Here is a 19,121-nt window from a genome sequence, read left to right on the forward strand (position 1 = left end):
TGTATTTACAAGAATGATTAGCGAGAAAGTTTTAAAGGGTAAGAGAGATTACATTGACCTTCAACCAATATTCCAGTTTTGAAAGATAGAAAAAGTAGTAAAGCTAAAACTCGCCCAACCATCATTGTTTATAAAGACAATGGAAGGAAAGGGCATACAACTTCTACCTGCATCTTTATGAAAAATCTTAAGCATGCTAGTTTTATTATAACTAATAAGAAAAGACCCATAAAACTATGGATACTAAATATAAAATTGTTCTGGTTGCGGAGATGCTTTACAACTCAAAGAAGACACCATTTTTGTACTTGGATAGTGGATACTGACGAAACATTGTGGAGAAAGGTCTATATTCACATACCTCCAACCTAGAAAAGGTGGACACATTGACTTTGGAGGCAAACAGAAAGGGAAGGTAATTGGAATTGGTACAATGGCACTCTTCCGTCAATTTCAAATATTTTCTTTTATAAAAGATTAAGAGATAATGTATTTATTATTAGTCAATTATGTGATAATGGATAAAATGTTTCCTTTACAAACTATTGTTGCATAGAAAAAGGACTATTTGACAAAATCCTTTTTACAACAAGTAGACAACATAATCTTTATAGGATCAAACTGTCTAATCTTTTAGATCAATGTATAACTTGTTTGATTTCCAGAGAGAAAGAAAGATGGATAAAACATATTCCTCCACTCTGGAAATATGATTAATTTTGGGCTTAGTATCATTCACAAACTTAAATTGGTTATCTTCAATAGAAGTAAACCCATAATTTCATCATCTTGCTAACAAATTTTAGACCTCGAGGGATTATTTTAAGGATTTAATATGTATACACTGACAGTGTAAAAGTTTTTTTACACTGTCAATAAATCATCCACCATTGATTTATTAATAATCATTGACTCTCAAACAAAAGTAATACAAATAAATGGTAGATGATGTGCTGACAATGTAAAATATTTTACACTGTCAGTGCATAGATTTTAAACTCTTATTTTAATTATTTGTGTTGAACCAGACAATTGAACGGGGAGTCTCCAACTATCGAGAGTTTCATTGTTATTGGTGTATGAGAAGAGTGAATAACCAAAGTGAGATATTACGTATTGAACCAAAAGCTTAAGGCATTAATTCTATGATTTCACTTATAGACTATTTTACTCCTCCTCTCAAATTCAATGTATGACTTCACACTTGAATAAACTCAATAATCCCCCTCAAGTGTGGGTATATACACTTTCATGTCTGCTTCCCCTTAAGTTCACCATGTCTCAGCCGAACCGTCAGCTCTGATACCTCTTGTTAAACTACATTGCGATCGGGGAGCCTCCAACCATCGGGAGTTCCATTGTTATTGGGGTATGAGAAAAGTAAAGTCACAAGTGAGACATCACGTCTTGAACCAAAACCTTAAGTAATTAATTATGTGAGTCTTTTCCACTTCTAAATTATTTCACCCTCAAATCTAATGTGAGACTTCACACTTAAATAAATCCAATAATTTGAAATACAAGTCTTTCGTCTTTTTCTCCTCAACAGTAGCGTGTAAGACTCACTGAGTTATCTCGCCAATATTGCTCATTCATATTACCCCATATAAATCTTACTTGCATTCTCACTCAAGGCCTGTTTTAAATTGGGTAACCTTAATGTCACATTATTTTTTAATTCCAATTAGGTTTTGCTAAACACCATTCTAAACCTAATACCTCCATCAAATTCAATCCTTATTTTTGTTACAAAAGATCCACTTCCTCTATAAGCAATGAAGAAGGTAACCTTATCACGAAAAGGCATAACAAGTTTGACCATATTGCTCCTTTGATTAACCCCTCCACCAATTAACATCTTTGACTGACTTAACTCTCCTCTAAGTGGTAGAAAAAACAAACTTTAAGAAACAACTAAATAAATCCCCTACTATTAAAAATGAAATAGAGAAAGAAAAGAAGAAGAAGAAAAGGAGTAATGAAGAGAGAGTGTGAAAGTGAAGTGTCTATGAGTGAGAGACACATGTCCACCTCACCTAGTCACAAACAAACACATATCAAAACACTCTTTTTATGGTAGTATTAGATTCTAAGATAATTAAAATGTCAAAATTTAGTTTTTCGTAGCGATAATTGTTGGGATAAACATCATGTAAGGATTAGTTTCTTAGCTGTGAGGATATCTTCGTAGTAGGGGCGAGTATGGACCGCATTATGACAGATTAAAGCTTGTCCCTTATTCGACTATAAATGTTGATTGAGTCATTTTTTGAACAGGACCCAACCCTAGACCTAAAACTAACCCGACCCAAAATATCGATCGAATCAACTCTTGATCCCGACCCCGTGCCTAGACTTGATTAAATATAATATATACTTATTTTAGATAAAGTCTTATTATTATTTATTATTACGAATATGTAATTTGACATATAAAATGATATATATATATATATATTATTAATCATATATATGATGAAATTGGAGGATCACTACTATTTTTTTTATCAAAAAAATGTATTACACTATATACATTTAAATAGAGACACATACATAATCCCCGCTCAACCCTATATATTATGGGATCTAATTTTTGAATCTAAACTCGACCATACACAATCCGTATTCGGTCTGGTCATGATGCAAAAAAATCAAAACAAGCTTACTATTCACGCCAACGTTTCCTTCCGTTTGATTCTCTCTTCTTCATTCTTCAACTCTTTTCTTACACCTTTTACACTCTTACCATTCTCACTTTCTCAATTTCCCAACAACAACAAAATGTATTTATCAGAGAAACATAACCCCATTGATTTCTACAAAGAACAAGTGGACCCCACCACCCAACACATGATCATAGACGTCGGCGTTTCAAACAATAACTTCCCACCACCACCACCCAACTACCACCACCACATCATCCCCGCCGAAAGCAGCGGCGACGAACCAGAACCAGAAAAACACGAAACCAAAGCCCCCAAAAAACGCGCTGAAACATGGGTCCAAGACGAAACTCGCACCCTCATCGCGCTTCGTAGAGAGAGGGATATTCTATTCAATACTTCGAAATCAAACAAGCATTTGTGGGAACAAATTTCTTCTAAGATGAGGGTAAAAGGGTTTGATCGATCTCCAACTATGTGTACTGATAAGTGGAGGAACTTGTTGAAAGAGTTCAAGAAAGTGAAGCATCAAGATAGAAGAAGAAATGGGTCTGGTGCTAAGATGAGATATTACAAAGAGATTGAGGATATTTTGAAAGAGAGGGGGAAAACTGTGCAATATAAGAGCCCTTGCAATCATAAAAATGATTCCTTTATGCATTTTGTAGATAAAGGTCTGAACTTTTTTAGAATCATTTATTGCCCTTTTCGGTATTGAAGTGTTTGTGTACTCTGTGTAAGTAGCATTGCCATTTTTTTTATCTTTGTGGAAAGAGATTGTGTAGTGTTAGTAAGCATTATTCCACTAGGTTGTGTAAGGGCACAATTGAGTAAATTGCTTAAGTTACTTAATTAAGTGTTTATTCAATAAGATCTTTGGTTTTTGTATGACCAAGGTATCCATCACCTTATGTGTAAGGAATTAATCTCTTCTTCCAGGTTGTGTAATTGTCCCTCCCAACAAGTGTGACTCTTGGGAATCCAATATTTGACCTTTTGGTCATTCTGGGGATTCAATAAGGACCCACACTACTGGATCAATGTCTTGTTGGTCAATAAGATCTTTTTAAATAAGTTAAGAAGAGTTTGAGGGTGAGCCTAAAAGCAACTTTAAGGTTGCTGCCTTGTGAATTGGAGGTTGAGTTAAATTCCCGGAAACAAGCACTCCACTTGAGAGGGTAAGACTATGTATGACCACCCTTTAAGCTAAAAAGAGTTTTTTTCCCCATGTTTTTATTACAATCTTATTGAAATAAGCAAAGCAGAGCTTATTGAAAGGTCATTAACTATGCCCTAAGCTATTTTCATAAACTTAATTTTCAAGTTCCGGTTATTCCAAATAAGCATGCTCTCCCAAATCCCCCCTAAGTAGCATTGTCTTGTTAGAGATATAAGTAGCATTCAGTAGACTTGTTATTATAGGACTGATAATAACATCAGTTCTATTATATGTTTGGTATAATAGAATAAAGGAAGAGTTTGCTGATCCTGATAATGGCTTGAAGTTTTTTTGAACCCTAGATTTCCCCTTTGGGTCATTGAGAAGAGATTGTATTGTGTAAGTAGCACTACTCCTTTCAGTTGTGTAAGGGCTCAGTTGGCTAAATAGCTCAATTATGCATTTTTGATGAGCATTCTGATAACCTTGTTGGGATAAGCTAAAAGAGGTTATTATAACGTCATGAACTATTTTCGTAAGCTCTATATATGTTCGTTCAATTAACATTATCTTGTTAGAGATTTAAATGGCATTCGATAGACGTGCCAGAATGATATTGAACATAATTTATGAATTCTGTTTTATGTTTGTGTAAATATAATAGAATATGTATAGGGTTTAAAAGTGGAACATGTTGGCTCCACTAAGGGATGGGATCCAAGAAAATAGAGTTCTGTTGTGTCCACTGTCCGCTTACCAACTACTAACATAGTAATGTCACTTATGTGACTTCACTTTCATCTAACAACTTAGTGCGTGTTTGTTTTTCACATTCAAATCCCATCAAACACGCATTCAGCCAGTAACAATTTGTTGCTTTCACGTTTGCCCTGTCTTGGAATGTGAAACCAAACAAACTATTAAGGTTTTCAGATAGTTAGTCCATGATGACCATAAACCCATCACTCAACTACCAATCAGTCTGAAAAGTCGGGCAGGGCTACTACATTATCTGTTTCTAATGATTCGACGTTTTGACAAGAGGTTGTGAAAATCGAAGTGCATTTTGGTGATTTGATTTCTTTCGAGTTTTATTTCGTGATATTTGTTTTGTCTGGTAGCACTTGGCTAGTATAAGATTTGTGAAAATTTATTCAAAAGTTTTGCAACTAGTCCTCTTGATGATTGATTACTTCCTTTTTAGTTCATATATCACAATATCATTGCTTGTGTAGCTGATTGTTAATTTATTATTATTGCAATCTACGTAAGTATATGACTTTTATGCTCAGATAACCATGTTTATTGTGTCTACCGAAGAAGTAAATAAGTAGTTCTGTTGTGTCATTAGAACTAAGTTTTCCATTTTGGTATTCGCATTTGCTTTGTCTGATTTACAGACCGACAGTTATCTGACTGGTTATATGGTTGTACAGTTATGGAAGATACATGCATCTCTTTTGGGCCTGTTGAAGGTATGTTAATGTAATTCAAGTGTGAGGGTCTTCTACTTCATTCACTTGCTTCCTTGATTATTTCATATTTGGTACCTCTTGAACCCATGATTATCACATTTTAGATTCGAATTGTGAATCGGAAGTCCTATTTTCCAAATCATGAATCAAATCAAATCCTGCATCATAAGTTACATGAGTAATAATTAAACATAATATAAAATATATTTCTGCACAAAGATATGATAGATATTAACATTTGAAAGTCAAATAACTCATTACATAATCAATAAACTGAAATATAAACTTCAAAATAAATCAATGTTTGAGTCATAATAAATCAAAAACACAACTTTTAGGATTTAAACTTATCTAATAACATAGAATTAGTATTTTCATCACTTTCTTCCATATCCAAACAAAACAAAAACACAAGAAAACTGTGTCTACTGAATGGTCACACGCAACCCAATCCATTTCTACACGCAACCCAGATGCCCAAAACACAAAATGCAGAAAGGCCATTTGAAGCTATTTTCCAGAACGAGTTGAACTTGTAATTCCAAAACTCTCCCAAATGGACAGTGAATCGGAGAAATGGCGCCAGAGCGGTGATCTCTTGAATTCACGAGCTATTCTGACGATTCAGCAACAGAACAAGGTTGATTTTGATCATCTATTCTTATGTAGTGTTAGGGGTCTGAATTGTGATGAGTCGTGCTGTGAATCATGTGATTCTAATGATTCTAACTGCACTGCTTGAACCATGTTGGTTATAGTTTCAAGTGGAATCTGTTTTTTAATTCCAGTTAGTTACACCAGTAAGTAGCTAGCATGCACTACACCATATGACTTGAGACATGCATGTGGAATTTTAAATTCTAAACTGCTGTACAATAGCCATGGTGATGTAGTTACTCCTTACATGCATTACATGGAAGTTTAGCCATTACCTCATATGACCTTCTAGCATTCCGGTGTTTCTTTTTCTGGTAAATATTTATTTAATTATAGCAATAGTGTCTAAGCGTAGAAATGCATATTTTTTCGTGTCATATATTGCTTATATCACTTGTCAGTTTTTCTAAATTAAGGTGTCTGTGCATTGCTGCTTTATAATGGCCAAGCTAATATTTAATACTAATTACATTCTTAACATTTTGGTTAAAAAATGAAGTAGTTAGAAATTACTATTTCAAGTATATTTGATCACATCTTAATATGTTTCCCTATTCATTTTTTCCGTAGTAGTAACTGCCACTTTATAATTAACATAATACTTAATTTAATCGAAAATATTAATTGTAATACTTGAATACCTGTCATTCAGCTACTGGCAGACCAACACTCAATCTTGAGAGACGTTTGGATCATGATGGATATCCTCTTTCCCTGACCACAGCTGATGCAGTTGGAGCTAATGGAGTTCCGCCTTGGAATTGGAGAGAAACTCCTGGAAGTGGTAAGTTAAGCTATGTAAAGTTGCTTTCCGTTGTATAAAAAAAGCAATGTAAAGTTTATTTGTTTGATATATGCTTGATCACCACAGACAGTGGAGAAAATGACAGATAACAGAGATTTTTTATTAGTGTCTGATCAAGTGTCCTCAATTTTATATATGACATGATTTCTCAATGACGATACATTTTTTGTTAATCATTTGGTTTCTTGATAAGTGTATTGTGTTTGTACCAGCAGCGCAAGTTAATGTTTTACAGCAGTTTCTTCCCCCTTTTAAGCTTAATATATGCTTACTTTTGCTTCCACATATTTATATTTTGACAGGTGAAGAAGGCCAGTCATCTTGTGGTAGGGTTATATCAGTCAAATGGGGTGATTATACAAGACGAATAGGTATTGATGGTGCTGCAGAAGCCATCAAGGAAGCAATTAGAGCTGCTTTTAGGTTGAGAACTAAACGTGCATTTTGGTTGGAAGATGAAGACCGGGTAATCAGAAGTATTGATCGTGACATGCCTTTGGGAAGTTACACTCTTCACCTTGATGAAGGTAATTTCACTCAGTTTGTGTTCTTGAAACTTTTGAATTTGTTTTAACTTATTTTTGTTGGTTGAAGTTGTTTTTAAATGTCTGAGACATTAATTGCCTCGTATATTGATAAGCATGCTTGCTAAATAGTGTTTCACATTTCACTTGCACACACTCATAGGTAGGGATGTGAGGGAGTTTCAATCGAAAGCCAAGCTTAGTCACTCAGTGCCCCCACCTCCGGTCACATTGTTTGAAACTTATCATAGCAACTATCTGTTGAGATTCACTATAGTGCTAACAGCTGTTGAATAAGCCTTGTCAAAAATGGTTGGTAAAAAAGTCTCATTTTTTGTCACCCTTAAGGTTTTGGTTCATATTCAAATCTTTGTACTAATGGCCAAAAAACATTTTCTGGGTAGGAGTAGTCACATCAAGATTTAATGGCTAAAAAAGTCTTCTTCCTCAGTTCCTCTTTCTCGTTTTCTTCATCTTCATCTTCATTGCTATTTATGAGCTTCACTGGGGCGGATCATAAAAAGACCTCAGAAGTTGAAAAGGTAAAGGGAATGGACTTGAGCCATCATGGTCTAGCAATATGGCAACAACAAATTTACGAGAGCTTCGGAAAACACAGAGCATGGAGGGCATGCTATGAATTATGGCTTTTGGACACACTTCTACTGCATATGGAAGATTAGTGAAGCTTCCTTTCTGGCCCTTTTCTACTTATACAGAAGACTTTAGTTGACTCCGGTTTGAGAAGGTAAAAACTTTTATAATTAACCTTACAGATGGTCTTACAAGGTTCTAACTCGGTGCATTGGGATGAGTATTGTCTCCGATATTATTACTTTCTTGTCTCATCGTCTCTATTTCTCCCCTATGTTGCATATGATCCATGTAATTGAATAACTTAGAAAGGCACTGGAATTGAAAGAATTCTGGAGTGCGAAAATCGAGTATTTTTCCTTTACTGTCAAAGCATATTTTTATCCCCATTTAGCATCTCAAATGACGTGTCCTTCCCCGATTCAATCCTAGTCCACTGTCACTTCACACAGTTTTTCAATAGATGAAACTGTTCATTTTAATCGCTGCTACTGTTTTCCCTTACAACTCTCATCTGAATTAGTCAAGTTGAAGATTAATGTGTGGTAAATTCATTGAACAGAACAATAAACAGCTTCATTTCATGATCTCAGATCTCCTCAAATCTCTTTTTGTTTAAAATACCCATCTGTCATCACACATGAAAGCTTCCAAAACCTGAAATTCCTTGCATCACACAATATCAATTAATGATAAATGACTGACCTTGGTTACAATGGCAGGCGTGCCTAGAGTTTCTGCTCCAAGCTTGAACTCTCTAATAAAAGATGAAACAGAATAGAGATGGATACATTAGATGTGCATAGGCTTGTTCTTTCTTACTCAATTTAGTAGTTTATGGTTTCATTTTACTATAAATGTTTGGGACTTTGGTACTCGGTAGAGTTTTGAAGTTTGTGCATTGAGTTTGTGGAACCCTTTCTTCCCTCCCTTTTATAATGGAATTGCATACTTGTTGTGTAACATAAAGTTTATCATTGCAGGAATAGCCATTAAGATATGCCTCTATGATGAGTCTGACCATATCCCTGTGCATACCGAAGACAAGATCTTTTACACCGAAGAGGATTATCGTGATTTTCTATCGCGCCGTGGTTGGACATGTCTCAGGGAATTTGATAGCTTCAGACATATCGATACTTTGGATGATCTCCGACCAGGTGCCATTTACCGTGGCGTGAGTCTGAGTCCAGGTGCACTGTAGGATCAATCTTCTCAGATGCTTGCTAGCCACTAGGATCTAGGACTGTACTAGTGATGAGGGTTTGGAAAGTTCAAACTATGGATAGTGCTGTATATATCTAAGACATATGTTAGGCACTAATATAGGAAAGTGGACTATCCCCTTTGCCTTGTCATGTCTGTAAATATGAATATGACTTTATACTCCATATTGTGTATAGTTTCTTTTCATTACCTTTTATACTATATAGTGTATGTAGTAGACAGTTGCATGTTTTTCTAACATGTTACCTTTGGTAGGAGTCTTCCTTCTGGACTCTTAATAAAAACCATTCCTTACAATATTTGGTTTGTTTGGTTTTTCTAATATGTATATATGGCAAGTCTTGTTGCAACAGTTAGGTGATTGCTTAGTGATCAAAATATTATATGTTTAAATCTTGGAAGCAGTTTCCTCGATTATGAGAATAAGGTTGTATAAATCTTAGTTGATGTCTGAACCTCTTCTCCACTCTATAAGGTATAATCAACTTAAGGGTGGAATATCATACCTAATGTTCTCTACTTCCAACTTAATTTGGTGATCAAGCTTTTCTTCTATCTTTTTTATTCTTCTGTGTAACCTTGCACTTCGTTCTTGATTTCTAGTTTCTCTTTGCTTTAACTATCCTACTGGCCATTCATATGCCTGCTCCATTATGGGTTGGGCTCCCTTGTTCGTTGTTATAAAAATTTATATGCAATCATTATATTATTCACTATTTATTTATATTTAATAATAATTAAATATGAATATGAATATTATATAATACAGAGATATTATCTAAAACTTTTTCACTATCATTGGATACATTTTTGTTCCATATTTTTGCGCTTTCTTGCATGGAGCGGACCAAATTTCTTAATGATCTACTATAATGAGTTCTTTCCTCGATGTCGTCAAGTTGGTTGATTGTGAATATTGATTTGGATGGAGGGATGACTCACATGATTTAACTTTGTAGTTGTCTCAATTGGCGATCTGTCTCCATGAAGAATAGGAATAATCTTCACCATCATAATTGTATGCTATAATCTTCACCGTCATAATTGTATGCTATAATCTTCACCATCATAATTGTATGCTTCCTACGGATCCATGCTATTTGGCCATCCATCAGTAGAAACTAGGAAGTGAATCATTATAATGAAATGAAAACATTTCTCACTTCATTCTCCTTTCCATGATTTCTCTTCTGAACATGTGGCTACTTCTTAAAAATCAGCTCAAAATATTCAGTTATAATATTGACAATAAATTACCATGTACTAAATAGAATAAAAACTTTAATTACTTTTAAAAAGTTATTTTATATTTTATTTTTGAATGAATAACATCACGTGGACAAAATTTAAAATGCAAAGAGGAAAGATAAGATATGAACTTATCAGTTAAGAATCTCTTAACTATTAGAACAAATACTAAATGACTCCAAAAATATGTTGCATGATCGAGCACAACAAAGTGCTCTCAGGGAGTGAATAAGTTATTGCACTTATGTAACAAGTATCAAGTAATATGAAGTATTTGAACTTGGATTATCAATCTCACGGGGATTGTTGTAGCTACCGGTCATCCTTGGTGGTTATTCAGGTTTGGTTGGGGTATAAAAGTTAGAAATTAGGGGGAGATTAGTTTGTATATTATAGGAGATCAAAATAGTATTATGGAAACACCTGTAGTTCTAGCTTCATACTCATTATGTTACTAGCATTGTCATAAAATGTTTTCTTTTAATAGATGACTCCCTCTTTATGATCAGATGCGGATCTTCTCACTAATAGGTGGGGACAACTATCCCTTGAATTTTTAATTTTTAATTTTTTAATTTGTTAGGTACATCCAAATGATGTGGACATTACATTTTTCTTCAATTTGTAACTTCATAAATATCTATAATATAATTTTGATCCTTTTATAAATTATAGATAATGTATCAAGTTATTTTACATGTGTTAATTTTGGTATTACTTATAATATTATGATTTCATTTGAGTTTCTAATGATCTTATACTTATAAAATAGATTCTGAGGATCACATATTGTCAGTGGCGGATCTTGATGCATATTGTCTTTGTCAAACTTTGAAGCAAAAGTCCTAAGATCGTAAGGAATTTTATAAATCATTTAATATTGATAACATACGTATTTTTGTCCAAAAATTCTATCCTATGAATTTCAATGAGCAATATAAGATTTTGATATTTTATTGTTGATGTTGTTAGTCATTCATGCTTGAAAAAATTTCCATCATCCCCGAATTAAGTTCAAATTTGACATGAAAGTAAATGCATATTATTTACTTAATTGAGTTGTTCGCTTTATCTTAACTATTATGGTTTAGACCAACAAGGTGTTGGTCTCGTACTGTAAGGCCCCACTGAATCCTCAAGGTCGACGGTTCGATTCTTGAGAGCAACACTTGTTGGAGGGGGCAATCACGAACCCTAAAATGGATTAGTTCTTTACCCAAAAAGGTGAGAGGTACCATTGCTAGTACCAAAAAAACTATTATGATTTAGTTACTCCAAAATTTTCAACAAAATAAAAATAACCTAACAAAATTATACAGTAAGTTAAAAGATGAATTTTGTTGTAGACAATATTATATGTAATTTATAATGAAAAGAAAATAACTAATTTTTTTTACCTCTAATTCAATTGTGGATGAGTTTAAGATATTTTTAATGAAGGTACATTTTTCTTAATCGTGATTATTGTTATTTAAAACTAATATGTTATTTTGAAACTTTGAAACAATTATATATATTTGTATTATTTTTTACTCATTTAAACTTAATTATAAATTGTAATTAAATATTATTGTTCCTCCTAAATTTTGTATCAAAATCCACCACTATTTATGAGACTAAAGGCTATGTTTAGTCAATGAATAAAAGTAGAAGAAAAGAAAGTAGAAGGAAAGAAAAATAGTAGAAAATGAAATGATAATCTTAGTGTTTGGTTGATTGACGTAATATATTTAAAATGACATAAGTGTCCTCATTATATAACTAAATTACATAATAAATAATTATTTAAAATGACAATACATATCTATATAACTATATAATCTGTCTAGTTTTTAAATAATATTTTTTAATGTTTCAAATTAGATAAATAAATAATTTATTTTTAATAATATTGATTAATATTTTTAAGTAACATATAAACTAAGTTTAACATAACAAATTTTGTTTATAAAATTCAATACAAATCATTAGCATCTTATATCTTCTTCTCACTAATGTATTTAAATAAAGTATAATTCATTTTTGACAATCACTTTTATATTTCTAACAATCTCACTTCTACACATTTGCATTTTGTCTTTTTAATTTATTTATTATTTGTCACTTTTTTTGTAATTATAAGTAATTATGTTTATTTTTCTGTTCACTCCATATTTATTGACAATACATAATTACTTTTTATTTGTGAGTTTAGAAGCAACGAAAATAAAATTAAGATAATTAATTTCACATAAAAATGAATATAAACAAAGAATTTTACTATATTATATATATCAATATTGTGAAACTCGAGCCGAACATCAAATCAAAATAGTTTTCGTACTAGGTTTAACTGGCTTAAACAATTAAACCGTCGGACCGGATGATTTCATGTATAATTAATAATTTTTATCAATAAATATATAATTATATACAAAATGCAAAAATTTATATTATTAATAATTATGTATAATTATATTGGAATAACATCTCTCAATATATTTATAGACCGAGGTAAAACAAAATAATATAGTAGTGTTTAGTTTTTTTTTTAATTTCAAGTAAACCTTTCGGTTTACTTCCCGGGTTATTATGGTTTAACCGGGTTTAACACAGTTGGACCGAAATTTTCCCAGTTCAAAGCGGTCCAACTCTCATTCAGTTAAGAATTCAAACCAGAGTCGTTTTCAAGTTTGGTCAGTGCTAAAACCGGTCAGACTGTCTAGTATGGTCTAGTTCTCATAACACTGGCATATATTTTCACCTAGATTATGGTTCTTTAATTCATTCATGGTGGAAGGAAAAATTTGGAATTTTTATAGTTTTCTCTCCTTTCTTCATTTTCTTTACAAACTAGGGAGGAAAACTTTTTATATGGGACTCATGCATATTTTATATTTTCCCTCCTTTTTAGTGTTAAACCAAATGGTGAAAATTGACATTTTCTACCACTTTTCTTTCCCCTCTTTTTTCATAGAAACAAAAATAGTGTAAAGCTCTTACAATACTGACCAACATGGTTTTCTTTGTTCTCAATTTAAGGTAATTCTCATATATCCCTCATATGTACAATGACATTGGACTAACATGATTTTTGTAACAAGTTAAATTAAGACAAGTACTTATCAATTTCTAGAGAATGAGAGTACATCTTCTGTTCCAAAGTCTGTATTACTCTATGTACCATTTCATTCTCATCAGTCGGTAAATATAAAATTAATATATATTTAATTCTTGTTTTACTTTTCTGACCAATGAGAAACAAATGTTACATGGATTGATACAAACTTTGCCATAGGAGATGTGACTCTAGAATGATTGATTCATTTACCTTCCTCCCTAAACTTATGAGGACTAAAAACAAGAGTCATATCTTCTACAAAAAGTTTGTACCACTCATGTATTCTTTGCTAGGGGTGAACATGAGTTGGATTGGGACGGGTTAAAGTGTGTCCCTTACTCGACCCTGAATGTTGGTCAGGTCATTTTTCTGAACCCAAATCCTAGACTGGAAGTTAACCTAACCCTAAATATCGATATGGTCAGCCTTTAAAACTGAACCTGACCCTAGACTTGATTAAATATGATGCATGCTCATTTTAGATAAAGTCTTCTCAATATTACTTATTATGAATATGTAATTTGACATATAAAATGATATATGCATATATATCAATAATCATGTATATGTAATAAAAAATTAGAGAATCAATGATACTTTCCACAAAAAAGGTGTCATTACTTTGTACAAAAATGATGAATTAATTCGTACACAATTGAATAGAGATACATACAAACATGATGAGTAAGTGGTCATGGGGTGGGTCGGGTTGGGTTATGTTTGGTCTCTACCCGGATCTATATATTAATGTGTCTAATTTTTTAATCTAAACCTCACCTAGACCCTATGAGACCAACCCTATTTGAGTCCGGTCATGATCGGGCCATACTGGGTGAGCGGATAGGGTGGGTCCTGCTCACCCCTATCTCTTGCTTCTCATTGGTAAGAAGTAAAACATGAATTAAATATAAATTAAGTTTAAATTTTCTTACCAATGGAAATAAAATAGTACGTGAAGTGGTATACATATTTGGACATGAGATGTGCTCCCCTAAAACATACTTAAGCTTGATGCCATCATCCACACGGCTAGTTGATGTGGCAAGTCATTAGCACATAAGTACTTAACAGAGAAAATAGAGGGTGAGAACTAAACCCAAAAGCTTTAGAACTCATCTTCTGCAATTACTAACTTAGTTAAGCCACTAAAAAACGTTAAGTCTTCATTTGGTTGTTGAGAAGAAGTTAAGAAGAAAGAAAAAGGTGAGAAAGAGAATAAGGAGAAAGATGTGAAGAAGATCTTGCTCCTGACCTTGGCACGGTTTTGATGAAGACACCAACATCACCAAAAAGAAGAAAAGGAAGATGACTTATGAAGACAAATGAAGATAAAGCTTCAAGACATTAGATTAAGTCTTTGTAAGTACTTTTATCCTAAACTCTTAAGTATATACAAGTATAATTGCTCAAACTATTTTTTAGAAAATGTGAGACACTTTTAAAAGACTTAAAACATTTTTCAAAAATAGTGTGTAACAGGTTACTTCATTAATTAACAGGTTACATGTGTGAGAAAATAGTTATCCAACTGAAAAACTGATTTTTGAAAGCTGAGTAACCGATTGCTCAAAGCGAGTAACCGATTACTCAAAATAATTTTTAAGCATCTGTTGGACAGAAAGTTTGAGTAACCGATTACTCAATGTAAAATTCAAATTTCAAGTGGACAGAAAGTTTGAGTAACCCATTACTGAGAGATGTTGGAAGTGTTTTTCAGATTTCAAATTGAAAGGTTTTCACTCCAAACAACTCATACACTTTCAGAAACCTTCAAAGAGTGTTTCTAAACTCTATATAAAGGCTCTAAACTCTCACACAAACATAGAAGAGAATAACACACAACTTATACAATTTCTCTCAACTCTCAAAAGCTCTCACACTTTTTCTTAGAATTTATCTTTGAACTTTTTGTAACTTGTTCTTAAACTTTCAAGTTAATTTTGCAAAGTTGCTTCAAGTGTTTCAAAGACTGTTACAAAGATATAATTCTATATATATTCAGAGTTTGGATTGCAAGTTACATAAGTTTCATACTTGTAAAGGCAATCTGCCATAGTTGAATATTCTTCATTCTTGTAAAGAATTCTTTCTTTCACGGGGTGTGAAAAGAAAGGGGAATAGATTCACTTGGAAAGGTGTTTTCCAAGGGTATAAGAATTAGGGAGTGTGTAAGGTACATAGAGATCTCGGGGTGAGATATTGTAATTACAACTCATAATTCTTAGTGGAAAATCTCTTGTGTGGCAAGAGTACTGGATGTAGCCTTCGGTGGACAAGAAGGTGAACCAGTATAAAACTCCTTGTATACTCTCTTCTCCTTATCTCTTTCATTTTATTTCCTATTATTTTTCTGCATATTGTTCCGCTGCACTTTAACTTTGATTTTGCAGAAAAAGCGGTCATTACTTTAAATATGAACGTTAATAGTGATGATAACTCACAACATTATGTAGAGATATGTATTTGGAGATAAATGATGAATATAATAATAGTTAAATGGTAGTGAAATAAAAATGAATGAAAGAAAAATGATGAATAAAATATGAGCTTTTCTTATACAAATACAAATTTACCCTAATAAATAATTATATACTAACTTTATTTTCTAAGTCTTAATTATAAAAATGTATTTGGTTTTAAAAGTTGTAAATAAATTAGTATTTATTTAAACTTGAAATTAAATATTAAATATACTTTTCAAATAGTTTAAAAATATCAAGCAAAAGTATCACATAAAGAGTTGCATGAGTATTTCATGTATGTGATAGTGTGAAAAGTTGTGGCAATTAGTTATTTGTGATTTTTTACTCTCTCAATTCACTTTCTTCTCATATTTGAAAAGAACAAAATTTGGCATGGGACCCACCATTTTTCTTTCTCTCTATTATCTTTCATCTCACAACCAAAACATAAACTTCCCTTACTTTCTACCTTCTCCTTTTCTCTCATCTCATATTCACCACAACCAAATGAGGTCGGTGAACCATTGAACTCAAAAATATTTTAAGGGAGTTGGACAAAAAAATTGAGCACTAAAAACCAAACATATCACATTAAAGGAATTATGATAGAATCATAAAACCAATAACTGAAAGGCAAAAAAGAACAACAGCAACAACAAAGTTTTTATCCCACTAGGTGAAGTCGACTACATGGATCAAACAATATCATAAAACATTACAAGTTTACACATCACATGACATGACAGAGAAAATAACCCAAAATACAGTAAAACTACCACCAACTATAGCTTAGAAGTTGTAAATAAATTAGTATTTATTTAAACCTTTTGAAATTAAATATTAAAATAGTTTAAAATATCAAACAAAAGTATCACATAAATGACATGGCAAATAGTCAAAGGTTGCTTATGTGATTAACCTACATAGTTTTGATGAATACAAGGACTTAAATGGAAGCTTTAAGGTATGGACATCACAACAAACAACATGTCAAAGACTCAAGGTCAACATCGTAGACTTAGGATTATTTTATATATTCTAGAAAGTCCTAAGATGATTGCCTAGCTATGAGTCTAGGATAGGTAAACTTTGGGTGGAAGTCTCACAAGAGATTAAAATGAATCCATATAAAATGAGGCATTACATCCTAACATATAGATAAGTAGATTCATGCATAAGCATTAATCATACATGGTTTTTGTGCATAAAAGTATTATCTATTTCAAAATCATGTATTGCATGTTTATACATCATAGAAAGTTTACCATTCATTAATGAAAAAATTCATATATATTAATCAATTATGTCATGTGGGAATCCGTTAATCGATTAAGGATTGGTGCAGTCGATTAAAGTAGTTATAGTGGCTATCTTCCTAATATTTTTGGCTCGTTAATTGATTAAAGAGATTGTTAATCGATTAAGCCATAACAGAAAAATTGTTTTGCATAACACGTTAATCTTAAATTATTAGATAATTGATTAATGACAGGTAAAAACAGTTTCATATAAAAACTGTATTTTCAACCCATGTGCATAACATTCATTTTGAAAAAGAAAACCAAGATTCTAAGTTCAGAAATTTCATATCATCTTGCTTATTCTCTGAGTGAAAGATAGTGTAAAATCTTGCATAGTTTTCTTGATAGAAAAGAGAAAAAAACTTTTTCTAAGAATGATTTAGTTTCATACATTGAAAAACCATTGTATTACATCACATTTAGTCTTAGGCTTCTTGTGAGAGTTCTGTCAAGGGTTTTAGAGCTAAGTTCATAGTTAATATCCGCACATTAAGTGTACATCAATAACTCGGCAAATAGTTTGAAAAACAAGGAAAAGTTCTCTTGGTGTGTTAGTATCACCGGGAAAAGAGAATTTGTGTATTCACAAGGGCAAGAAGTCTTGGATAGAGCGAAACATCGGTGGGGCCAAAATTGCGAAAGGTATAGGTATCTGAATAGGCGGGTTGAGAGGTCAAACCGAGAGAGTAGGCTCAACAGATCAGAGAAGGAAGTTCTTGTTATGTGTATAGGAAGTGTGATTTTATAAAACAATTATTTTCCATAGTGAAGAAAATCTCTCAAGATCAAATGGGGAAGCCTAGATGTAGTTTGCAGGTGAACCCGCAAACGAACCAGGACAAAAATCTTTGAGTATTCTTTTTTCCCTATCTCTTTTACATTTCAGTTTTTCATGATTTCTTAAGTCTTTGATTTCTACGATATGTGTTTATTGTTAATAATCTGTGTTAAAATCAAGAATCAAAATAGGGTCATAAAGATTATTAATCACCGTTGATTGCTTTGTAAGAAATCAGTTTTTCTAGAATAACAAGAATCAATGTAATCGATTAAGGTTGTTAATAGTCGATTAACTAGAGTTGTGAATAATCAGTCAACAAGGTTAATAATTGATTAACAATAGTAACTGTAAGTAGGAATGGCAACAGGGCGGATCGAGATCGATTTTATGGTTACCCAACCCCGAATCCAAAATCCAAAACCCGAACACGAACCCAAACTTGGTAGGGTTAAAATTAATAATACCATCCCCAAATCCAACGGGAACCCAAAAAATAGTTTAATATATCTGCTGTACTAATGATACTGTCCCTAAAGGCTCTCCATTCTCTGTTTTATAAAGCCACCAAATCTCCTTAAAAAACCTAATTAAAATCCCTAAAAGTACAGCTATGTGGCTATGTCCCTAAAAGTACAAACCAGTATTATGGTAATAACAACTCCATCTATAGTTATGTTGCTAATGCAAACAATGGAGAAGACAACTATCTGCATCTACAGTTATGTTAGAAGACACCTATTAGTTGTTGGGAGATATGACTGATTTTTCTACTATGTGATCAAAGTATATATGCAGCAGATTGTTGATGTAGAATTCAACCAAGTAAAGCAAATGTAATTCACAAGAATAAGGTAGAAGATGAGTACACATAGAATTTTATATTGGTTCGCCTTCTTGTCCGTCAAAGGTTACATCCAGTACTATTGTCACAGAAGAGATTTTTCAAGAGATAATTTGAGTTACAATTACAAATTCTCTCCTCAAGACCTCTGTACCTTACACACTTACAACTATCCACCCTCGGAAAATACCATTTTCAAGTGAATTTTTTCCCCTTCTCAACGCACCAGTGATGAAAAATTTATAATCAAGATGAAGAACATAACAATGGTAGGATTGCCTTTA

General features: G+C 32.5%; 1 protein-coding gene across 3 annotated transcripts; it reads left to right on the plus strand.

Moving 5' to 3' along the window:
• The first annotated feature begins 2,638 nt into the window (after positions 1-2,638).
• LOC109340334 (trihelix transcription factor GT-4-like) lies at positions 2,639-9,361 on the plus strand. 3 transcript variants are annotated; one of them, XR_002106778.1, is made up of 6 exons: positions 2,639-3,337; positions 5,259-5,297; positions 6,607-6,738; positions 7,062-7,286; positions 7,688-8,031; positions 8,861-8,969. XR_002106778.1 is itself a non-coding variant. In XM_019578004.1 (6 exons), the coding sequence occupies exons 1-5, from the start codon at positions 2,641-2,643 to the stop codon at positions 9,079-9,081; spliced, it is 1,314 nt and encodes a 437-aa protein (XP_019433549.1). In that variant the 5' UTR covers position 2,640; the 3' UTR covers positions 9,082-9,116; positions 9,165-9,190. The 3 variants fall into 3 exon arrangements, 2 of the variants coding, with proteins under 2 accessions (XP_019433549.1, XP_019433548.1); XM_019578004.1 differs by lacking the exon at positions 7,688-8,031 and adding an exon at positions 9,165-9,190 and having other exon boundaries at positions 2,640-3,337; positions 8,861-9,116; XM_019578003.1 differs by lacking the exon at positions 7,688-8,031 and having other exon boundaries at positions 2,641-3,337; positions 8,861-9,361.
• The last annotated feature ends 9,760 nt before the right edge of the window (positions 9,362-19,121 follow it).

This window comes from Lupinus angustifolius, unplaced genomic scaffold (assembly GCF_001865875.1).
Source record: "Lupinus angustifolius cultivar Tanjil unplaced genomic scaffold, LupAngTanjil_v1.0 Scaffold_161_1, whole genome shotgun sequence".
Classification (NCBI taxonomy): domain Eukaryota; kingdom Viridiplantae; phylum Streptophyta; class Magnoliopsida; order Fabales; family Fabaceae; genus Lupinus; species Lupinus angustifolius.